Source organism: Diorhabda sublineata, chromosome 4, assembly GCF_026230105.1.
Source record: "Diorhabda sublineata isolate icDioSubl1.1 chromosome 4, icDioSubl1.1, whole genome shotgun sequence".
NCBI lineage: Eukaryota > Metazoa > Arthropoda > Insecta > Coleoptera > Chrysomelidae > Diorhabda > Diorhabda sublineata.
Genome location: NC_079477.1, coordinates 7,318,105 through 7,344,631, shown reverse-complemented (window position 1 = coordinate 7,344,631; position 26,527 = coordinate 7,318,105). Strand labels below are relative to the sequence as shown.

Sequence of the window (26,527 nt, the reverse complement as noted above, 5' to 3'; positions counted from 1 at the left end):
ATAGTAATAAATGTTGGCAATCTTGTAACATGTGTTTGGTATACCTGTCTAATATTTTACAAATTTTTATTTATGGTTCTCTCAAATATCTTATTTTACATTCATTTCAACGTATTCAATTAGATTGACTTGAAATAATTGAGATACTAATGTGTTTGCCTCCTTACACTTATTGTTTATGCGAAAGTGATTTCTACACAATAACCTCAAAATGAAGGTTGGGAATAAAACTAATAGAAGAAAAGTGGACATTTCAACAAATAATTTAAAAATTACTTTTCCCAATTTTAGGACATCCAAAACGAACAATCAAGCTGAAAATTTAGGTAGTAATTTTCTTATTTGGAAACTTTATGATACAAAAGTGTATGATTCAAAATACCTCTTAAAAAAATTATTTAGAAATCAAAATATTTACTGTTGACTTATTATGAGTAACTAATCAAATTAAGATGATATATGAAAACAAATCACAAATAGTTTACCTTAAATAGTGGAAATATATGTTTAAACAAAAGGAAATATGAAGTATACAAAAAACAATATAGCTAAGGTTGAGTAACTAAGTAGTTCATCTAAATCAATTAATAATTATTTTAAAATGAAATTAATAAACAACGTGCTTAATGATTTATATATATTCATTGTAGGAGCAACAGAACTTTGATATTCAATTTTTATTTGAAGATTATATTATAACCTAATAAGTACTTATTAATATGTTCACTTTGTAGAATTACAAGACGAACATCTGGATTTTGAACCTGATGATGATCTCACAGGCAATGATTCTGAAGAAGAACAAAATCATTTTGCAAACAGTTATAATAATGAAAGCTTTACTGAAAGCAATTCAATTACAGAAGAATTTGAAACCTTTTCAACAGAATCTCAAAAAGAGTACGTATTCTACTTTTTTTGAAAAAATATGAAACATGGCAGTTGGGGATAGAAAATCTTTGTATGGTTAAAACAGATTTTATATCGTAGACCCTTCTATATGTTTTTGTTATTGAATCATCTTGATTTTGTGTCTATTATGATTGAAAATTAGTTTTTAAAACAAGTAATGAATTCACCTTTCAACCTATTTCAGTCTTTATCAAAATTTCACTTGACATCGACAACTTTCATAATTATATTAATCAAAAGATAAAAATCACTTACCACATGAATATCAAAATCTGATAAAGCTGAAATCTGATCTTGAATGTAGATGCTTAGCTGTTTAAAAAGCAAAAAATTACAAATAACAATGCAAGAAAAGCATTAACAGATACTATATCAAGTAAGGAACAATACAGAAACTAAACATCAAAATGTGAGACACTTTTCCTTACCCCATATACAAGGACTGAATATGATGTTGGTATAAGTTGTAAAGGACATAATACATTGTTGAAATATTTCATTAAACTAAAATCTGAAACACTGAAAATATGATTGTTACAATATTTACATTGGACAAACATCTCAGTATTTAGAAAATAGATTAAAAGCTCATTGATATGATAAAAAAATAGAACTGCCTAAACAAACTATGTAATTTAAAAAACATTTGAAACGGAATTAAATACAAGAAAATGAGAATTATAGGAAATGGTTCACATAAGTAGGAACCAGAAAGCTGTCAATGATAAAACCTAAACAATTTGAGTAAAATGTATAGTTCTATATATAAATTTCAATGCAACTATAAATCATTTATGTTTATTTTTGATATATAACTAAGGTAAAATTATTTAATGTGGTTGAAATAGGTGGCTATTTTGGTATTCATGTTATTGGTGATTTATTCATTAATATAATTATGCAAATTATCAATGTCATGTCATATTTTGATAAAGACCAAAATGGGTTTAAAGTTGAAATTACTTGTTTTTAGAAACTAATTTTCAATAAGAAAAGACTTGAAATCAGAACGATTTAACAACAAAAACATATTTTATTAATATTAATAATCAAAGCTGGCAACCCCAAGTTATATTGTGATAAAGACTAACCTTGGGTCACACTGTCTCAAATTTTTGTTCATTAAAAAATAATTTCTTGAAAGAGACCTAAAATTAAGATAATTTGTAACAATAATAAGTAAGAGTACCAGTGGCAGACACTTTAGTGAAGATATTTCTTTAAAAAAAAGCAATTTAAAATAAAAAAAATGATGAACATCTTCCATTTTTAATACAGGGCTATTACTTAGTTAGTACTAAATAAATTGACATAAATAGAAGTCTTCAAGATTTTTGTTTTTTTGAATATGCATTTTTTTATTTAAAAGTGCCAGTGGACATATACTAGACATGTTATGATCAAAGACTTGATAAAAATGGACTTCCTTTCAACATTTCAAGGTGTAATACCTTATCTTTCACTAGAAAACTTAACCCCCTTCATTTTAATTATCGCATTTTTAATAATGTGCTTAAAACGTCTACAACATTCAAATATCTTGATGTTATATTTGATAGTGAATTTAACTTTGTTGAGAATATTAATATTATCCTTGGTGTAGCCTTTAGAAACCCCGGTTCCATATTGAGAATCTCTAGACATTTATCAAAGTTAAAACCCTCATATGGGTCGCAAGAATCCAAACTCATATCAGAAAAATAAATAATGTTAACAGAAAGTATGTTAAATATATGTGGGTCCGATCTGACCATATTTATCCACCTCATAACACACTGTTATATTGGTTTAACCTGACGATCTAGTGACTAGACTTATGTGTTCTTCCTTAATATTCATTCACAAAATTGTAACGAATAAAATTGACTGTCCAGAAATGCTAGGTTTTTTAAGTCCCACTCTTAATTCTACTTTCCAGTTGCTAGAACTAATGTTCTGAAATTTTTTCCTTTATATCTAATGAATCAATATCACTGTCATATGCAAAACTCAGAATATTTTTACAGCACTATTTCTAACATAAAACAAAAAATTTTTACTGCTCCATAACTTTCCCATTATTTGTATTTGTTATCATGAAATTCTATAACTGCTTACTTTTTTGGTATTTTTTGTGTATATTATTAACACTTGTTCTAAATGTTTATTTGTACTTCACAACTTCAAAGGTTTGAATTGCCAACACTTATGTATGTGTTTCCTACCTTTTAATTGATCCTTGCGCTATAGGGTGGTGTAAATAAATTAATGAATAATATCAATAAATCACCGAGATTACCAGTCTGTTAATACTGCTAAACGAATAACAAAATTGAAATAAAATGTTCAAAAACAAAATACTATAATTCTTGTTATTTAAATAAAAGGTAGAAAAGATCATCATTATCAGCATCTCACAAATGCAGATTATAAGTAGGTATATGAGTAAGACTGGCTGCTAGTTTCCTATATTCAGTTAATCTTTGGTATTAGAAACTTCATCCTTGATATGAATTTAATCCATCAACAATTTTTCCTTGTCCTAGAGGAAACATTGTGGAATGTTCTATCTCTTTCCACTCATGATATTTTCCATGAAATTTTTCTCAATGGGTATTTCTTGGTAAATTGAACTGTTTTAAAGCAGTGGCTAGAGGTATAACATTTCCACAGGCAGACTAATCTGAAGACAACTGCTCTATGCTAATATTTTCTTATGAATGTGAAATAAAAAAAACTTGTTTTTTTGATCAAATTTATTTATGTCTACTTTGTGACACAACATATTCTTTATTGTACCTATAGTTGATGTAACATGTCAACCTATGATAGGAATCAAAATATGTGAACCCACAATCGACACATCTGTCATTCTGAATAAAAACAAAGTGACTTCGATTTCAAGCCCCACAGTTAAATGGTTACTGAGAACTAGAAATATCAAATATATACTCTCAATTTGAATTTTAAGAGTTTTTATTTAAGTCTTGTATGAATTCACAGAAATATCACGATTCACCTGACAGATGCAAACATTTCTTGTTCACTTTACTAATTGGCACAAACTCAGTTGTATTTACCTTAATTAAATTTTGAAGATAAAACTAGTGAGTGTCGGCTATAGGTGGAATGTTTGGCTCTAGTGCTCTTACCTTATATATCAATAGGTCCAAGAATCAAGGAATCAAATAATACTGTCAAATCCAATCAACAGGCCACTTATCTAATCTATTGAATTTCCAGAAATTCAGTACACTACTCTACTAATAGAAATAATGACCATTTTAGAATTACTACTAAAACATCAACATTTGAATACTCACATCGAGGGTAAGTATTTGTGTGAATTATTGCCTTCAATTGTTGATTAAAAAATATCATTGGATAGTTCTGGTTTCACAATTGATAATAATCAGAAAAAATTGAAAAAGGGGAATTCAATGAAAAAGCTGGGGTTAAATATAATCATTTATTTTGCATTCAATTAATCTCAGAGTTAGATAAAGAAAAACTGTTTTGATTGATTGAAGGGATCTGCTTCAGTACCATACCTACCCCAATAGATCAGAAGATAGTCGAAAAAAAGAATATTTGCAGGTGATTCCACCACTAATCTCTGGACAAGTTATGATAGACAGTTCAAGTGATAGTGACACCAGCAGTGATAGTTTTGAACATGATGATATGGGTGAAGGTAATTATTATATGTAATGATACAGTTATTAAATTAGATACATACCTATTACCAACTAAACTATTTTATCTATTTTATTCTTCAATTTCTTATCATTAGGGGCATCCATTAATTATGTGAGCCATTTTCCGATCAGTTTAGATTCCCTCCCTTAGAGATTAGAGAGATTTGCCTGAATCCCCTTCTCTTACTTGAGATTGACGCTAAAAATATTTTAAACTAATTGTTTTTTTATTATTCAGAAAAATAATAGACTGTTCAGGTATATTATAGTTGATTCATTTAATAAAATTCAAAGTGAAAACAGATGAAAGCAATACTTTTTTAAAATTTTTACTCAATTCATGGAGACTTTGTACTTTTTCGATGTTATCTGGGATTTCTGGTAGTACCATAAAACAGTCACGGGAAATGTCAACGTTTTCTTCGTCTATTCATTCCAAACTTTTATCCACAATACACTTCAGCTCTTTAGCACGACACTTTACTACACGCAGTGGTAGAATCCTGACTACAATTTGACGTCGAACCGCATGAAGAGCTGATCTGTACTTCTGCAGATTTATACACAAAGCGAAATAAATGCCACATGTCTTACAAAATCTATTATCAATAGTTTTATCATTTTCTATATTACTCTCAAACTGAATAATTTTAAAAGTCATGAGATTTCTTTTAGCTGACAAAATAAATTTTTAAAATAATTTTTCTTTAATATCTGTATATTTTTTATTTTCGATTATCCCCCCTCGGTTTAAATGAGATTTGGTGAGATTCTATTGAACCCCTCCCTTCTTATTCTGAGCACATATAATTAATAGATTCCCATAAACTTTGAATTAACGAAATCAACATTTTAGTATTAAAAATACTAGTAACAGAAACATCAGATGTAAGTTCACTTAATTTGGATCATTTTCTATAAAATTATTTAAACTAAAGAAGATAAGTTTGATTTAATATTTGATTTGATTTGATATTTTCCTTTTTTTAGTTGATGATAATGTGAATTGCTCTCCAACAGATACTGATGAAGGAAATGAATATTGGGAATCGAATGAAAATGGAGCAGAAGAAAATTGTGAAGAACAAATTGATAATAAAGATATCTTGAACCATGATGATGAATATTCTGAAACATCAGTAACCTATGAAGAAGAGGATGTAGCTCAGAAACCATTTTTTTGTGATAAAAGTTTATGTACATCTGGCTTTAATATAATAATAAAAACTAATATAAATTCCAAAAAGCTAGTTTTACAGAGAGATTCTTGGAAAAAGATGAGAAGACACTATAAAGCTATCGATAAAAGGTGGAAACTTCGACCCAATCCTTATCATCACATTAGATTGTTTTTAGAAGATATTGGATATGTTCCATTATTGTATAGACTCAAAGACAGTATTAATTTCAGTAGCATTGAAACGATGAATGTAGAATCATCTTCATCTATGTCTAGTTGTGATACTTTTATTTCAAAGCAGTCTCAGAAAAAGAAGATATGTGAACAAATTGGAAAATGTGAATCACAGTAAGATAATTATATAGTACATCAAATTTCACTAAACAAAATAATATACTAATTTAATAATGTATAAAGTTCATTGATTAAACTGTTTTTATTTCCAGGATATCCTCATTTAAAGTACCGTTGCCTCCTACAAAGAGGCCTCCTACGAGACCTAAGAGGTCAGATAGTGTTTCCTCTAATGAAACCATATTGAGTCGTATAGATGATAGATCAGTACAAGAATGTAGAGAAGATGATGTTATATCAATTTCAGCGTAAGTATTTCAACAACAATTTTGTTCCTACTTGTAAAAATTGATTGTTTGAGATGTGTTGAATTATTTTTCTATTACTGGTTGGTATGTATCAATAAAAAAGTTGCTGACCAAAGATCAAGATATCATAGTCGTGCTTGCCCAAAAAGACTTTACGTCAGTACCAAATGAAAAAGGATCAAAAATACCTGTCACATCTGCACCAAACAAATCTGAACTCCCTTTGGTACCACTAGATATAACTGTGGACGGTACTCCCAAAGTTTCTAAAACCTCTGATCTAAAAGCTAATGGAAACTATCAGGACTTGAATACTTTTAAGGCAGCAGAAATTGAACGCGACGCTATTGATGATACAAAATTAACAATTCAAGCTACTAAAGAGAGAAATATATGGAGTGGAGGTTGAAAACAATGTAGTCGAAAAGTTTGTAATATCTCCTAACGCGCTATTTTACAAGTGAAGTTTAAAACTCGAACGTCAGCTTAAACCACAGTTATCAATTTTTTCACGTTTTATAGGTAGTGTTTACCGAAAAACGTCGGTTTAAATTTTACCAGCAGTCTGGAGGTAGTTTAAACTTTAATTCAATATGATAGTGAGAATTCCAACAATGCTTTTACAAATTGTTCTCATTTTTATTTGGATACATTGAGTAAAGGGCTTTGGTTTTGATGAAATGGCTGAAGATATGAACTTCATATTTGATAAACACCACAATGATAATTTCTCAACATTATCGATACACTTAATGCTATGCAGTATTAGAAGGTAAAGAGAGTTTTGGTCATTTGAAGTCTAATTGTTATGGTTGCCTTAATTCCGTTAAGAAGATGTTATTTATCTTTTTGTTCCACTCACGTTAGTATTTACATTATTCACTTGAATCAATTATTTCCAATCTATCATCTATCACTGTAATAAGGGAGAGGCAAGGAGGCCCTTCATTTCACTAGTTTATTTGCAATAAAGTGATATTTTTTAAAATTGTCCCCCTTATTTTTTAAATTGGCTATGGTTCTATCGAAGGAATTATCAATTTATTATTCTGATCATCAAGTCCCTCGCCAACTCTTCCCAATCTTTATCCTATTTGGTCCAAGTCATTGCATCATTTTTTTGGGAATTCGATACTTTGTATTTATTCAAGAAGTTGACTACTTTCTCGTAAGAAAAGTGGCAAGATCTTTTTTAGTTTTTGTTCATCTTTTTAAATACAAGTTCAACTGTGGCCTGTAAAATAGAAAAACTTTGTTTATTCTTGGCTCAAACTAGAATTTAATCCATAGTTTAAACTTTCGGTTCATCTTCATTTTTACTTGAAGTTGAAAAATTGCTCTTTAGTCAAGATTTGTACTGAGCTATATATATAGGGCTCAAAAATACATATAGATAGAGTACAAAATACATAATTATTGTAAAATGTAACTTATTCATGAATGTTTTATCTGAATATTCAATTTGTGCTTTTTTATTTATAGTTCTTCTATCGGCTATTTGGAACCAGAGGAGGAAGTCAAAGAAGAACAATTTTCCGCCTATCAAAGCCTTATCAACGACAATGAGTCGGTTACCACCAGTTTCTCTGGAGGATATTGGTTATCTTCCAAGTTACAAAATACTTCACCTCCTTCGCCTGTTTCCTTAAATTTTATACCTCCCCAAAACTCACCCTCAAATTCCAAAGCTTTAGCCATGTCTTCACAATCCATTCCTTCCTTATTCACAAATATAATTAAATGTCCGTTTTTAGAATCTGAAACTAATACTAGGAAAAATTCAGCTGTTCCACCAGGTAAGTCTGCATTATTGTGTAATGAGAACTAAAATTTAAAAAAAAATTAACAACACTGTCCAAAAAGTAGCAGATTCTATTGTGTTTGATTAAGGTTGAGAAAAAATTTGAAAATTCTATTAAATTCAATCTTGAAATGCTCAAATTGATCCTAACCACTAATAGTTTTCTAGAATCTCACAATTTCATCAAATTATTGATAAATTACTTAAAATTTTTACCCATCCTTTCTAAATATGATTATATTGAGTTTTGTTCATGCTATTGTTGTAAAGCAAGAAATAAATGCATAAAAGATATTCAAACAATTATTCTTCTACTGGATAGAAGATATAAGAATTAGAAGTAAAAATCGATGATATCTGATGTTCTAAAAGGTCATAGTAATCTTCTAATCTGATAGTGTAGGAATTTTTTGTCTTTAATCATGACTAGTATAGAAACCTATAAACAAAAAACAATAAATTGAACTTTCTAGATACTTATATTTTTTAATACTATGAATCATACTTATTTGATTTAGCAACCTAAAAATAAATGCTAAAATTGTCATCTGTGTGTCAGTAATATTTTTCAACTATAACAAATTTATAAAGTAAACAATTTGTTATTAAACTCATTCAGAGGAGGCAACCTACACAAATATTCAACAATAAATTATAATTTACCACCATAATTTAAAATAACACATCCATGCATATTTATGTATAAATAAATTTTTTATCTCCTCTGATACAAATAATGCATTATAGATTCATATAGTTAGCAGTTACCAAAAGAACACGAGATATACAAGGTGTTTCTAAATTAAGTGGTGAAATTAAGATGGGTCTTTCCTTTAACCAAATTTCCTCAGCCCACCTCTTTTGGAGATATTACCCTAAAAGTTGCTGACTAAAAATTTTATTTCAGTAATGCTAGAAACGTGAAATTCTGTAAATTGCGTGCACTGGTAAAGGACTAACCACCGTTATTTTTTTGATATTCCTGTTATGTTATATGGGAGTGAATTTAGCAAAACTTATATACATATGAAAACTTTTTTCAAGATGAAGTTTGATGATATAAAATTATAACTTAGAATCCTTGTTTTATTTAAAAATATTTTATATTCTTAATTTTTTTTCCAAAATCAATAGCTACAGAGAAAAAAATGAACATCATAGTTTGTAATTTTTTTAATAAATTGAGTGGAAAACAGTAAAGATGTAATATAATTCATAATACGTGTCGTGGATTGCCTTGCAGGTTCAAAGATTTGAGGTGTATTTCTAATGGTGTCAAATCAAATCAAAAACTCAATTTTAGTTACCAAGGGGTGGGGCCAAGGAAATTTTGTTATAGAAAAGACCCCTCTTAATTTCATTCGATGTTAATTTATCATATTTTGTTATATTTGTGAAGAAGAAAATTGTCTTGAAACATTTATATTTAAATAAAAAACTGCTACATTTTACTGGAACACTAAAATTTTAAATTAAGAATATTTATCTCGAATCTACTAATAGAACTATTTATTTTTCATTGTTAAATAATTAATTAATTTCCAGCGGGACCGAATCGTATAAATTTTATGGAAGTTCCTAGATTTTTTGCTGGAATTTGTTACCATCATTATTTTAATGGACGATGCGTTAAAGTTAACTGTACATTACCACATTTTATAAAGGACAGTTTATTTTTTAATAAATGTAAGGATCTTGAATCATCAGAAGAAGTGCGAAGTTTATTCAATTATGTTACTAATTTTGGTAAGTTAATTCTTATTAGTTCATCTTTTGATATAATAAATGGACTATTATTTCTAGATAGGCTTTTTGAAGATATTTATGCAGTATTTTTAAAAGCTTTTGGACATTTCAAAATGAGAATCGATCTTATTAATTGCATCCATCTTTTTTTAAAGAAAGAAAATATAGCATTCAAGAACGCTATGGAAACTATAATTGAATCGCTACAAAATACTGGATTAACTTTTTTACAGACCGTTGAAAACATTTTATTCAATATTGAATTTTTACAATGTCCCATTCTGAGTAAGTTCAGTGGATTACAAACAATAAAATTAATTCTAATTCAATACCTTCAACCCATTTAAAAATGCATAGTTATAATGTGAATGGGGATGTTCAAATAATTAATTATTTGGAATAACTTTTATTAAGGGAATATTCTGGTCTAGAAACTTTTATTTTAGGCATTTTTAAAACTAACGTAAAAAAATGAAAACCAGATTTACTGTCTATGTTTTCATATAATGCTTATTGACTTTATAAGAATATAAAAAAATGGGGAAAAAACAGAATTTAAATAAATTGCAGGTCGGTAAAGTGGTGGCTACATGATTCCAACCCTTTTAGTGATCTGGAACAAGAAAACTTGACCTTATCAAAAAAATAAACAATTAACAAAATGACGTCGACATGAAATATGAATTCTATTGACCTCGAATTTTTCAAAAATACTCCAAATTGAATTTTTTAAAATCCATTACAGACACGATAGAGATATATAAAAAAGATTTCCATCAAATTCCAAAGGAATCGATTGGGTAGAACTTGAGATATGATTACCTAACCTAAACACTTCAAAGTTTCGAGAAAAACGCGTTCAAAGTTTGTTAAAAGTACTTTGAAAAATTGACCATTTTTCTGTTACTCGACATTGAATTTTAAAAAATTTTCGTTCAATAAGAATATTCAACCCAATAAATCATAACTCGGTTTGTATTATGCCTTATCTCTTTTTATCAGCTGCATTTTTGTTTCTTACACTTTTTCGGTTATTGAGACATTCATGAAAAAATGATCAAAAACGTGTTTTTTTTTAAATTAAGTTTTCAATCACTCAATCAATTTTCGCGGTTATTTTCATCATAAAAATGTTCACCCCCTAGTTGAGGGTGAACATCCCTAGTGCAAAAGAACAAATCGGCTTAGGGTAGATTTTTCTTGGTAGCCTATAATTATTCATTTGAAATGTGGTTTCAGACAACTGGGAAAGTGTTTTCTGACCACCATAATAGAAGACTAGTAACCCAGCCATAAAATATTGGGAAATGATAGTTGTTCTTGAACTGCAGATTAAGCATAAATCCATTTGACAAATTATTATCGTAAATTTAGGGATGCCTAGTATCCCATAACTTGACTGACGATCAGAAGCAGATACATTTAGACTTTTCATGTGATTCACCTAGAATGAATCCTGCTGTCCTAGGTATTACCCTAAAACGAACCTGCAAAGCCTAAAGTGGTGTTTTTGTTCTTCATCTGTAAAGAAAAAAGAACAAAAGAATCAAAAATCAGATTGATTATTTTTTTAGTAATCAAAAAACTAAAGTGTAAGTTGAAATTTTGACCTGTTCAATGAAGTCTACACGGGGTACGACCCCACTAAGGACAAGGTTCATGGTCTTTTGTTCCTAACAAATTCTTCTTCTTCTTACGTTAGGACTAGGTCCTGTATTTTCATCAAGGGTTCTCCAGGAGTAGTTGGGATGATGAGGACCAGCTTTCATACCACCTTATAGGTGGTCGTCCAGGAGGTCGAGTTGTGTCTGGTTTCTTTTCCTTTGCAATTTTTGCTAACCGTTCATTTGGCATTCTGTCAACATGGTCTCTCCATTCTCTTCTGCGGCTCTTTGCCCATCTTACTACATCCTGAATATCACACATCCCTTATTTCTTCATTTCTCATTCGATCGAGTAACGTATCTCCTGTTATTGATCTCAGAGTGCGTATTTCTGTTGTTCTTAGGAGCCGTTTAGTGGTTGTGTTCTCCGCTCTAGTTTCTATTGCATATGTAATGATCGGCCTTACGCAAGTTTTATATATTCTAATTTTACATTTTGTGCTCATGTATTTATTTCGTCAAATTAAATCTCTAAGTTATCCTAATATTAATGCTGCCTTCGTTGTTTGTGCTTTTACTTCTTTCTTTAGATTTCTATCGCTTGTTATGTTTGTTCCTAGATATTTGAAGGACATCACTTGTTCTACACTCTGATCGTAGATCGCTAGTTTACATCTTCTCGGTTCTTTAGATAGTAAGATTTTTTTTTTTTGTGGATATTTGCATGTTGTACATGTTCGCTATTTGTTGAAATTTATACAGGAGCTTCTGTAAGTTATCTTCGTCTTCCGAGATGATTACTGCGTCATCAGCATAGCATATTATTTTTATCTCTTTGTCTCCCATTCGGTATCCTCTCCCGGCTTGCTTTACTTTGTTGATGATTTTGTCCATTATAATATTGAACAGGATTGGACTTAGGCTATCCCCTTGTCTGATACCAGTTGCCACAGGTATTTTATTGCCTAATTTGTTTGCCGTTCTCACAAAAGTATAATTATCGGTGTTAAGTTTTTCGATAACTTTTATTATATTGGGGTGAACGTTCCTTTTTTTAGTAGAGTTATAACATCAGTTAAGCGTAACCTATCAAACGATTGGGTGAGATCAATGAAGCACATAAAGGCTGCCTTATTGAACTCTATGGCTTTTTCAGTTATTTGGCGCATTATAAATATAGCATCTATAGCAGATCTGTTGTTTCTGAAACCTTGCTGTTCTTCACATATCCCGGTAGACATTACTTCTTCTGCTAAAATTTTAGTGAATAGTTTCAGAACTACTCATCAGGCTAATGCCTCGATAATTTTGGGGATCAGTTTTTTCTCCCTTTTTGAAAATCGGTATCAGAATACTTTCTTTCCATTCAGTTGGTACATTTTTGACCTCTAGTACTTTATTGAAGATGGATTGTAGTTCATCATACAGTGTGTCGCCTCCATATTTGAATGATCAAATCGAATCGTTTGTTATTTCGTCGATGCCTGGGGCTTTTCTGTTCTTTATTGGCTATCATTTGTTGTATTTTATGCAGGGAGAAAATCCTATTTTGTATTCCATTGATGTTTTCATCTTCGTAGGGTAATTCCTGTGCCGATACGTTAGCTTGTGTTGAACTATAAAGTTTTTCAAAATGTCTTTCCCATTCGTCTGCCGTGATTTTTGTGTTTTGTATGTATTCTTTTATTGGTTTTCTCCTATCCCTCAGAAGATTCCACATTTTTTTCTGTCCCCCATATAAGTCATGTTCCTAGTCATGTTCCATATCATTCGAAAACTTCTCCCAGTGATGTCTTTTAATTTTTCGAATATTTTCGTTGACTATATCTTACAGCTTTATAGTCATTATACGTTGTTGCATTGGATCTGTATTGCAGGTACGATTTTCTTTTCTCTTCGGCTAGGATCTTGACTTCTTGGTTTTGTATTTGTTCTTACCCTTTCCCCCCTTTTTTACAGTCCTTCCACAGGCTTCATCTGCTGCTTGTAGTATATTAGTTCTTAGTTTTGTCCATGCTGCTTCGATGTCATCTGTCTCTTCGATATTATTAGCAGCAATTTTCTCTCTGAGCCTTTGTTGATAAAGGTATTTTGTCGACTCGTCTGATAGGGATTCTATATTCAATTTGCTTACTTCTTCGATAGGTTTGTTACAAGAACATTGAATGGTTATTCGCATTTTTGCCATTACAAGCTGGTGGTTTGTTCCTGCATTTGCAGAAGTTAGAGATCTAGTGTCCTGTATTCTTGTCAGATGGATATTTTTATTTGTAATTACGAAATCTATAGTTGATTTATGTCCTCGTGTATTATCGAATGTATATTTATGTTGTGGTTTATGTGGGTAGAAGGTGTTATTAATTCTTAGTTCATTGTGTATGCATAGCTGTATCATTTTTTCACCACTCTTAATTGATTGTTTCTTCATTAAATCGATTTTTGATACCGATAATAAGTTCGTCGCCAATTCTTGCATTGAAATCCCCTAAGATTATTATTTCGTCATGATTGGGTATACCGTCTAAGATTGTAATGTCTGATAGAATATGTCTATATCCGCCTGTGTTTTGCTGCTGTCGGGTGCGTAGATACTTATTATATGCGTTGGTCTTGATTTTTGTAGGTTGATCGTCACCTGAAGTATTCTGTCGTTAACGTATATTATATTGCTGATTTGGTTCTCGTTGCTTTCGTGTAGCAGTAAACCAACTCCTGATGTTGCTCTTTCATTTTTATTCTTGCCGCTGTATATTAGAATGTAGTTTCCATATTTCCTGTTGCCTTTGCCCTTCTTTTTAGTCTCCGAAACGGCGCATATATCTAATTTGTGTCTTTTTATTTCGAGTAAAATTTCTTGGTCTTTATTATTAAATGATGTTACATTCCAGCATCTAATTCTAAGTAAAGTCGTTTTCCTTTTGCGCTTAATCCTTTTTCTCGCCAGGTTGTCATTATTTAATCCAGTCATATCCGAGGCTAAACCGTTGGATCTCTGAGCACTTTTTTTTACCCAAGCGGGTCGCTAGCCTCACTTGGACAAACTGGTGGTATGAATTAAACATCTACCATACTCATCAGATCTCAATTCTCTAAACTTTTTCCTGATTGTTTTCCATTCAAAAGGAGCCTTCTTTTAATGGCATGATCTCAGTAATGCATAGTTACAGAAGGACAATAAGTGGCATTACTGTTGCAGAACTAGTCTCCTCACGTTATTGTATATTCGTTAGTATTTTCGCGTAGTATAGTATTCCCCTGTTGAATATCTTATACACGTTTCATTTCATAATTGTATTTGATATCCAGTTACCCCTTATGAAGCATAATGGAGCCATTGATAAAGTTTAAGGATATTAAAGGCAATAGAAAACAGAAAAGTTTTGTGTAGATAACTAGTAAAGTAAACAAGTAATACCCAATTGCTAGAATCTATTTTAGGGTTGTATAAATGTCTAAACTGCAAGAAATTTTAAATAACAAAAAAGGTGCATCAATTTGTTATTTCGTTAGTCTGATCTTTATTTATTTGGGTTAAAATTGATAACAGGGTGAAAAGTATATCTGTATTTGTGACTGTTAGAAAGAACAAGTGTAACCAATTGGACAAATGAAGCTGAAGTATAAATTCTTGTTCTTATATGGCATGTTTTATTTATTTTGCATATGATTTTCAAAATTACATCAAATTTTATCTCATTCCAATCAATTTTGGACTCTGGTTTTGTTTTGGTAGAAGGTATTCATTTTGTTTTCCTATCATTTTATATGGTCACTGTATGATTAAATAATTTTTTTTATTTGTTGACATAGCCAACACGCTACTGGACATTTTAACCACTAGGTCTAATATAAGAGATAACTGGGAAGTAATAAAACGAATTTGCAAAGGAACTCAATTCATTGCCCCCGAATTTTTCGAAAGAATACTCTGTAAACTACTGATAATAGAAATTCCAAACAACCGAGACTTATCAATGGACATCTACAACACAGTCGTTAAAAAAGAAATAACTAATTTATCATTAGTAGAACCTCGTTTACTGAGAGCTATAAAAGCGACAGTGGAATTAGAGGAGAAATCATTAGACAATTTCATCGATGAGAATTTGTCTATAGAAAGAGAAAAATATGAAAGATCTCAAAACAATGATTGTGAAACTTCTCCTTTCGATTATGATCAAAACAGTTTATCTGATGCTGATGACAGACTCAATTATGTCGCTCCCAGTTATTCGTCAAGAAAATCTATTCGTGAAGAAAGTAATTCCCCTGTTTCTATCGGTACAAGAAGATCGAGCAGTGATTTGGATATTGGTGGTAATAATTCAGATGTATATTCACTCCAAGGTGTAAAAAATTATCAATATGTACCCCAAGCTGTTACTAAATGTCGTGAGTAAGTACTGCCACTTTTTTATCACTTAATAAGTCAGTTTTTTATAGCTATAGTCCTAAGTAATGTTAAGGGTGTGGAACCAAGAAATTTTTTAAGCAGTAAACCCTGTACATTATTTCTAATTATTTTACAGTCTTAGGAAAGTGATAAAAAATATTTTTTGTATAAAAAAGTATACAAGAACGTTTTTCCACCACAATCATTACACTAGTTACAACACTATTAATAATTCAGTAACTATCACTTCATTTTATATTTCACTTGGTACTCTCCGGAATGTTATATTCGCCACGTAACTTCAATATTCAACTAATTGCTGTACTGTGAGCTCCTTCTTCATCTCAAACTACGCTCTATAACATTGTAGAACTTTCTGTGCCTAGTTACAGATAGCTTCTTCTATTAGCAATAGTTCAATGGTTACCCAATAATAGATGGAGATCCTTACCATCTTTTATAATTTCCACTACATCAAATTATAATCGGACTCATTGGACAATATGACAGATTTAGACGAACAAAATTCTGAAACTTGTCCATATTTAAGCTTTGGGCTCCCAGGTGGTGGAAAAACTAATGAAAAAATCTTTTTGGCAGGATTGGCCAGTGCATAGGGGTCAAAAAACAAATTTATTTATTCAAACTGTAGATTGTAAGATTTAATAATCAATGTACATTAAATAGAATTTGGATCAATTAAGAAATAATTCATATAAATTCTTAACTGGTATCATAATATGATGGTCCATATTGATCTAATACCTCTAGCTCTGATAAGTCATCATTTGGTTTCTCAATACTTAAGATTGATAAGGATAATTATTCATTCGGACTAGTGTACTTTAGTAAATATAGAACATCTGAATACAACGATATTTTTTTGAGAGTTTTCCATAGTGAAGCAAAAATAGGGTGCGATAAAACTAACATTGTCAACAAATCGCTATTTGTCGCTATTCATGAATTTTTTTTCATATACCGTTCCTGAAACGTTGAAATCTTTGTATCTGGCTTCCTGAGTCTCTTCAGTCAAGTGTCTAATTGGAATACATTGATTTTCAATAATCTGAATCGAGCCAACTTCCATCTACATTTTTAAACACCTAATTTGCACATCTTATGATTGTTAATTTAAGCGAGTGACTTTGGCGGTTTCTTTTTTTTTGAGAAACTTAACCCCTTTCTTCCTAAATTTTCCTTCTCATGATTCGGAGTGTTTGAAAAAATTATGTAGCACTCAAAACGCAGACCAAATGCACACACTGTGTGACGCTGTAAGATAGCGTGCGGCTGTGTACCAGTCACAATATCAAATACTTATGTTACTATTTATTACAGAATTAAAAAATTGATTGTCATTTTGTTGACTTACCTTGAATAATTTTAGTACAAGTATTTTGATTAGTATATCAACGTTTCAAGTTTTAGTTTGTTTACTTGAACTTTTCTATTCAATTTTTTATTAATATTATTGATAACAGTGATTAAGCCGTTTTGTCACTTTATGAATACATTGTATGAAATACACTAAGTACGGTTTTAGAATTTCAAAAAAAACGTACAAAAAAACTTGGGTTTACAGCAACTTTAATCAGAAGTTCGTCAGTTACATTGCTCAAACATCCACTATTATTTTCATTGTCAACGTAAGTCTGGTTAATTTTTTACTAAATGCACCATTTCCGGAAGGAACTATCAATAAAACGATCAACGTGGAAGTATTTTCATTATAATGGCTGGACACAAAACGCTAAAAAATAAGTGATTTGAATAATCATCATAATATCATAGAATGAAAAGATCATTTCCTGTATTGATGCTGCCACATAAAATGTGACATTTCTATCCTAATTTTAAGTTCGATAATTATGTTGTATTTAGTCAGTGAACCTTGGAAGGTTTGAAAAACCTTTTTCAAAATTGTAAATCACGTAATGGTGATAAATGTGTTATCACACATGATTGAAATTGGGCTTTCACAACTTTTCGTTTTAGTTCTATGAGTATATCAAGTACATTTAGATGTCCGACTCCAAATTGTAGCTCTTCAAAGGTTAAAACTTCTCAACGTTATTCTCCTGTGGAGAACAGTGTGATGACACACAGTACTACTGATATTACTGCTTTAGCGACTTCAGATTATTATGGATACCCAGATCAACCAATTATTGGAAAATTCAAATTTAACGAAGGATTTATTTTTGATCAGTCGTTACATCATCTTTTACCATCAAGTTGTCACCAAGTGAGTGTATTCAAATTATTATATAAATAAGTAAAATAGCAAATAACAGCAAACAATTGTTCCAATACAACTCAATTTCTCTAGTAGCCTCCTTATTTTTGTTATCAATTGAACTTTTTGACTAGTTTAAAAATAATTGACATTATTTGTTCCATAATAAAAATTTTCTTATTATTCTTTAGGTAAGCATGAGTGAAAGCCATATTATTGAATTGAATAAATTCATTTTGAATGGTAATGGAAGTGGATTTTTAAGGATATTAGATTTATATAAAAGTCCTACTACTATACAGCATTTTGTTACTATGTGTGTAGCCGACATAAAGTCCTGTAAGCATCCATGTAACCAATTTTTAGACCTATTGGAAAATATAGGTAAATTACTGTCATATGTAAAACTGTTTTTTTTTATATAATAAAATATTTATTATTTTGAGTTTTATATACTTTTTGACATTGAATGATTCATAATTTTCAAACTTTCAAAAAATGTGTGTAAGTGTTGAAAAATTAATTAGAACTATTTTAATATCAGAATTAATATTTTTGTTGGAATGAAAAAAATAGGTTGCGAAAATTATTGAGGTGTTTTCTAGATCATGAAAATAGTGAAAATTTGTTGAGATTATTTATTATTCGACAGTTTTTAGTTACAAAAAAATTTATATTTTTTAAAATATTATTATCAGTTGTATGAATTAGATACAAATACGTTTCAGCCTACCTGCGTCATAACACTTTTATTAAATAACATATTTAAATATAAAGATATATTTTCCTTATCTTCTTATTTTTTTTGTATTACTTTACTAAGAGAATTTAGGATAGAGTGAAGACCTTTTTATTTAATTTATTGTTATATTTATTATCATTTGATAGGACTCTACTTAAAATGTGTTTTGTTTTACTTTGAAACTGATCAAATAATAAATTGAAATTCATTAATCACTTACTGATTTTTATTCCAATCACTATTTTTCAATGTTATATTCACTATGCATAAACTTTATTCGTTTTTAGGATGTATAGAGCCAAATTTTAGGACAAACAATTTGTTAAAAGGGATATTTGAAGTAATCGCTTTCAATATGTTGTTAGTTTTTGAAAGGAAATGTCAATATGAGGATGCAAGGAGATTTGTTGAAGTCTTCAATGATTGGGACAGTTTAATATCTTCGAAGGTTAGTTCAATCTACCTTCCCTTGTTTTCCTTATATAAAGTGTCTCAATATTGACGTTTATCCTATTCTAATATGAATTCTATAATGAACGAGTAAATTTATATTATAAATAGTTATAAAAATGCACATGTGTTACAAAAATAAAGTAATAAGCTTTTGAGTATTGTATATGAAAAAGAAATTATTGAATTTGATAATAACAAGATTTTGTTTTAAATTGAAATTTGAAATCAGACTATATTGAAGATTTTTTTGAAATTATTTTTTATTATTCACATATATTTATTATCTTTGAATACACGTTGTTTATAGCAATTTGGATTGAGAAAGTTAACTCCTATGGGACGCTATATATTACTTGCCAAGCTACTCACAAAATCCAAGGCGTTTTACTATGCTTATGAAATTTTGCAGTCACCTGGTAAGAATAATTTATGAAAAAAATTTTTATTAGTATTAATTTTATTCGTTTTCTTTTCAGATCTGAATTTGTTAGATTCTCCTAAAAATTGGCCACTTTTCAGAATTGATAATATAGATCTAGAATCAAGAAACGCGGTGCTTGTTGACTTTTTCAAAGAAGCTTATAAATCCAATATTGAAGTAGTATGTGATATGTTCAGAAAAATTTTCCAGTTTAAAAATATATACCAATTTGGTAAGAAATATTGTAGTAATACCTACTAATATTTTACCTACATTTACATGAAAAATAGATCAATTGTTCATATAGAATTTTATGAATGAAGAATATTTGGTTGAAGCTGAAAATATATCTTACTTCAACCTTGTTGGAAATTACCTACTCATTGAAATGGTATTAATTAATTCAAGGAGAAATGATTTTAGAGAATAGTGTGACCAATTAGAAGATAAATCTGTATTCGTATCAAAATGAATATTTTTCAATGACTTCTGGTACATATGTTTGACGTAACTTCATGGCCTTTTCCAATTTATCTTTATTAATGTTTACAAGTACCTCTAGAAAAATATAAACACGTTCATCAGTTGCAATAATATCCAGCAGGAAAAAGATTGGCGTTACTGGAATTAATGGATATGTCAGTACATAACAAGAAGATGAGAAAACTACTATAGACGGCTTTCCACGAATACTGACTATTAAATTATAGAATCAGGAAGCATTTCATTGAGTGACAACAAAACCGTTAACAAAATTATTATCTTGACAGAATTTCTGGTTTTACTAGAGGCTGACGTTAAATTTGTAATTTTCACATTTTTCGTTTCGAATTTTTGCAAATTTTCTCTTATATTTTATCTTTTCCTTAAATTTTGTTAAATTCATAACTAAAGACTAGAAAATCCAATTTCTAGTAGAAAAAGTCACCAATTGTATTCATTCCAATAAAGCATTATAAAATGAAAGTATTTTTTCACCTTTCCGGGTTTAGCTGATTATTTTACACTCAATTTTTTCCTTCATATAAGTACTCCTTTCTGAGTTTTTCAATTAAAAAAAATAGATCTCTTTTGTTATACACAGTGTTGGACATTACTATTGTTACAGTATTGGTTAGATTATTCTTCTTTCCGTTGTAACTTGTCTTTTACATGTATGATTTTTACGGTTTTTAAGTATTCTAGACTATTCTGTGTTCAACAAGAATATTGGAGAGAATCAGATTCTAAATCTCTAAATATTAAGTAGAAAGTTGAAACCTTGGTTTCTCTAATTGTAGATTTGTTTTAAAAAATAATTAGAAAATCTAGTACGTTATGAATTTTTGTTAGGTTGTTCTTAAGAAGTGGTAACAATATAGATAAGGCTGGATTGAAAGGTTAGGATGGACAGTGTTACTACTATTCTGACATAATAATTTCCTATTTAAAATTAGACAACATTGCACGAATGTAAACCAGACAGAGATATAACCTCTTTTGTATACATTATCTCATCACTTCTGATGGGAACCATTATGTTAATCATATAGTTAAGTGATTCAAAGTGTCCCTTGGACACTTGAGGTTCCATTAAAGTAGAAAATCACTTAATTTTATTTTGTATGCTGTTGGTTAGAAATTAAGAATCAAAATTTTGGTTAAGTAACAAAGTAGATTTAATACGAAGAATATGGTCAATCATCATTGGTTAGCCCAAAGATACATTACATTAATTTTTGTTTTAGATGCTTACAGTTATTTCAATCCGATGCTGGAACATCTCATTAATCATGAAAAAAGTCTGTTGCTTAAATATTTCTACTCTAATATAGATATTTTTTACAATAAAATGGAAAGAAATATATTTCGAGCGTTTACAATTTTTATGGAGGGTAATCTTACTTTAGAACATAGGTTAAGATTATATGAATATGGTTGTAAGAAAGGAATATATGTACAATTTACGGTAAGATATCAATTTAAATTTTATAGAAACGCTTTTGAAGCTCCTGATTTACCTACTATATTATATGAAAACATTTTGTTTTGACTATCTGGTAATGAATCGCTTCGGTGTCATTTTATAGTGACACCTAGTTTATGGAGGTTTCTTTTAAAAATACTTATATAATAATTATCATTAATATTTGTATGTTCAATATACATATACGACCATTAGTTTATTGAGGGCTATAATAGATCATAGCTAGCCTAGTAAGGGGTCAATAACTGTTGCGCACAGAGGCCGTCTGATAGGTCCGTCGTGCTGTACTTAAAACTACCAAAGGCCGATATCCATGCAAAACTTATTAGACAAATTGACTTAAACCTTTCAACGTCACTAGGCAAACTGTAAGGCTTGTCCAAGTGTTGGAACCGCTGGACTCTCACTGATGACGTAGTCAGCAGTTTCTTCCTCATCCATACATCAGTAGCATTCCGGATTATCCTAAATGCATGGAGATAGCGTCTTAAACGACCGTATCCGAAGACTAGTGACTAGTCAAATTTCACGTCTGTCTAAGTGGAGTAATTGGTTGGTTAGACAGGAAGAATATCTCATGCTATGAGCTTCCATCCATCTCTGCAGAGATTGTCTTTTGACAAAGAGCTGAACCTTGGTGTCCTCATTCAAAAGCATAAACGTAGAGCACAAGTCGTTATGGCTTTTATAGCAGAGCATATTAAGATTACTGTTGTTCTATTTCACGTGCAAATTCCATCAAACTGAATACTTCGGCTCGGAATATAGTAGCATGCTCCTCAAGCAAAACAGATTCATTTATATTGGGGTCTACTTCATCTTGGAGACACCAAGTGGTTCAATTAATTGGTATTTGTAGACTTAGAATCTCACTTCTACTGTTCTCTGTTAGTGATGTGCGCCTCCAAACTCTTATTATCTCTTATTATGGCAGGCGCTATAGGCTATAATTACCACTGTTATAATCACCTGTTTAAATCATTGTAAAAATGTTTTCAGACACATTGAAGTTTGAACCACAAATATTTTAGCATAAGCTGTATATTTATCTGAACAGCTTATCAACACATACTATTAACAAATAAATTGTAGCTATAATAAGAATATTGAAAAAAGTCTTGTCACGTGCTAGTAATTGCTCAATACGAGGGTGGGTTATAAATCTTGGCAACTTAATCTTTTATAAATATGTGAATGGATCACAAACGTATATGTGTCGTGTGAAAGATCTGCAGACACAGTGTGTATGTAGAACAATAGATGATTCTGGTAGTAGTGCAGCAAGGGCTGTGAAATCGGTTAGTTAGACCACCCACCATACTCTCTTAAAATTTAGCCCTGTGATTTTATTGACAAAATTGTAGATACGGGCGGTTTTCGTTGGCAGTACCAGAGCATTACCTTGAATGTTTTTAGACAGTTTTGTCATGTCTTTAAGTGTACTGTGTCATTGTTTTGCATCATAAAAGCCATATTGCTCCATATACAAATGGGTTACGATATTTCAGTGCTATTAATTATCCACACTTATGTTTTGTATCTTTTCGTCTGTTTATGTTACATTTTACAACCGGACTGGTACATTCAAAAAACAATAATAGTTGCCGTTACTAACCACAAAATTACTATCAAGCAATATTTGAATTTATATTATTTGTTGGATAATCTATAAAAAAATTCTTTTTTAGGGTAGAGAACAGACAATAGTACTGAGGACAAATATGCCTAACAATGAAATAAAATTGATACTCCAATATTATTTCAAGGCTATGTCTCGTCTTGCATATTATGAGGTTAATCATGATCTCAATATAGAAATCAAGCTACCGGATGGTATCGTGGATTCACCTAAAATATTGCACAGGTGTATTAGGAGTATTAATGAATTGAATATGTCTGTTAAAGAAATTGTGCACGATTATTTTCTATTGCAAGTTATCAGTCCTGATAAACAAATAAATACAATGCTACAAGTACCTAAAGACGAACTTAGAAAAATAATAAGAACAATTTAGTTATATTGAATTGAAACAAAGAAGTTTTTTTTGTTATTAGTAATAATACGAACCTGCAATTTTTTATGTGAATACTTTATTACTTTATATTAAATTACATTTTATATTTTTTCATGAAAGAATTACTTTCGAAATATTGATAACATAAAAGTATGTAAAAATTTTAAAACATTCGATGCAAAACTTATTCGAGAATTACATTTTCATTTGTAAGACACACCTGTTGTGACCCTTAAAATACAATAGACAAAATTGCCGGCTTGTATTACTTATATGTTAATTTTTATATGAAGTGAATCATTTTTTCTGTTTATTGTAAATATTTTCATGGAAGATCTGGAATAATCTCTTAAGTTTTATTGGAAAAAGATCTTAAATTTCAAGGAGACATTTAAATTTGGTTGTTTTAATATTTCATTATGTTTTTATGATTATAATTAGATATGTATCTTCATATGGACGACCGCATGAACTTATTAATCTGTATTGTAGCTAAGTAAATACAATTATTTTTGTTTGTTTCTTATGTCGAATAATTATTTTTATACAAATAACTGATTTTAATATTGAGGCTACGAGGATGATCCGAAACAGAAAAGTCTGAAGATATTTCATCGATAAAGTGAAGAACGATACTGCCACTGTTAACTGAATATGATGGTTAGGTTTAGTATTTTTAAATAAAATTTATTGAGATGATCTAGTGACGATTCTTAAATATGATTTGTTTTTCACTTTTTTCTGTTTCATAGGATTTCACCCAATGCTATATTCCATGTTTTTTTTAATTTTTTTACTCATATATTTGGTATATCAATTCTTTTAACTTGTCTATTATTGTACAAACCATAATCCTTCTCTAATTTCCAAATTTCTCATATAATTTGAGATTTGCGGAGTACAATGTACAATGTATGCACGGGAAATCTACAAGCTGTTTTAAAATCAATAACTGACTATATTATATAGTCAGAAGTGGTTTTGGACTGAACAAATTTATAGAACTAGTGGTTCTTAAAATTCGAATAAAGTAGTGCTTCAATTTAGTAAGGTAGATTTAAGTACGCTAACTTACAGTGTAAATATTAAGGTATTTGCACAATATAAGAAAGCAAAAGGAAGCTTCAGAACACATTTTCAGAGGTAGTGTAGATGAGGCAAGGAGACACAGCTAAAAGGAAGTTCCTCCAAGAAAATTTTTATATACATGTAAATTTGTAGTTTTACCAAAAGATTCTTTATATTGATGCAACAGTAGTACAATATTAAAGGAAAATCCAAGGTCCAAGTGACTTAGAGAAATATGGAAAATTGTAAGAGAGGTGCTATTCCTTGTTCACATGTTCACAGATTGTATGTATGTAAGGAGATACTAATTGTTCAACAACTTGAGGAAGAGGCTTTGAAAAAACTTTCAAGGACGCGTGTAAATTTGTGGAGTCATCAAAAGATCTCTTTTATATCAATGTAAGAATAGGTAGATCCACAATTCAACAAAGTATGAAAAAAATGAAGCAGTTCCACTTGATTTAAAGGGATTAGGAAAAGTATAAACAAGCAGCTTCAAGTGTATTGAACGCTTTAAGGTCAGAGGTCATAAAAATTGGTTTTTCACGAATATCTCGCTTCCTATTATTTAAATGAGGTTTGCACTACTTATGAAAGTTGTAGGGTATAAAATTCTCTACAACTTTTGTATAATTAAATAACGCCCATTATTTATGTACTTATTATTAATTATTCATATTTAATTAAAATAAGTGACTTAACTATTTATATTTAACTATAGTATATTATGAATTCTGGATTATATATTTCAAATTAAAAAGGACAGTAAGGGAATATATTTCACACATATCTTTATTTATCATTAACCTTGCGCAACTATCATGTTTGATTGTAACATACAAGCTAACATCAGTCTCCGAGCCCGTAAAAGAAAATGTTACATCATTGGAATCCTAAGTGTTGATAATATATCATTATCAACTTCTAGAAAATTACAGTAAGCAACCTAAAATAAAAACGGAAAATTTATTATTATTGTAGTAGAAACTAAAATGAGGATTCCCTAAACATCAGTTCTTAATTATAAAAGCACAAATTATAACAATCCTAATTACTGACTTAAAATTTTTTTGTTACAATTGAAATGATTCTTATCTTTATGATTTTTGGAATGTTTTTTCTGGTTGCCCAGAATTTTAGAGAACACTCTTCTGAGTTGTTTTGACTGTACATTCATCTTAAATATCACATGAGTTAATGGATGCTATATTTCATGCACCATAAACATTACTAACGGCCAACGTCCTGTAATTCGCGCAAAGTTATATGCCACCTTTTGTTGACATCTAACCAATTATCATACCATATATATATATATATATATATATATATATATATATATATATATATATATATATATATATATATATATAAACATAAAACTTTTCTCAGGCCTTTTTAACTTCATCTCTTCTGGAATCTGTGGTTTATTCTTCCTCGCAGAGAAGAGAAATACCTGCGTAGATTAGCATTAAATGCATCAAAAAATGTCCTTACCGTTGCCAGTTTATCATATTTCTGTCGTTCTGGCCTTGTTGTATTATCGTTGGAAATTGTGAAGCAAGAATTTGAATATTTCTAATGATATTGTCAGCCTGTATATTTCAAATCCCATGCCATCTATTCGATTGTGATAATTGCTTTTCATTTTACCAGCAATATAAAGCAATCCAAGCAGAGCTTTTATTTAATCTTTGTACGTTGGTAT

At 29.9% G+C, this 26,527-nt stretch overlaps 1 protein-coding gene across 1 annotated transcript; it reads left to right on the top strand.

Annotated features, from left to right (window-relative positions):
* On the top strand, positions 1-26,113 carry LOC130442437 (uncharacterized). Its single transcript, XM_056776544.1, has 17 exons — positions 1-326; positions 735-900; positions 4,135-4,221; positions 4,422-4,585; positions 5,580-6,117; positions 6,216-6,371; positions 7,854-8,167; positions 9,718-9,918; positions 9,976-10,203; positions 15,333-15,918; positions 17,914-18,163; positions 18,346-18,538; positions 19,184-19,344; positions 19,657-19,765; positions 19,826-20,002; positions 21,498-21,718; positions 23,425-26,113. Exons 1-17 carry the CDS (start codon positions 212-214, stop codon positions 23,749-23,751), a joined length of 3,993 nt encoding a protein of 1,330 aa, XP_056632522.1. The 5' UTR covers positions 1-211; the 3' UTR covers positions 23,752-26,113.
* The last annotated feature ends 414 nt before the right edge of the window (positions 26,114-26,527 follow it).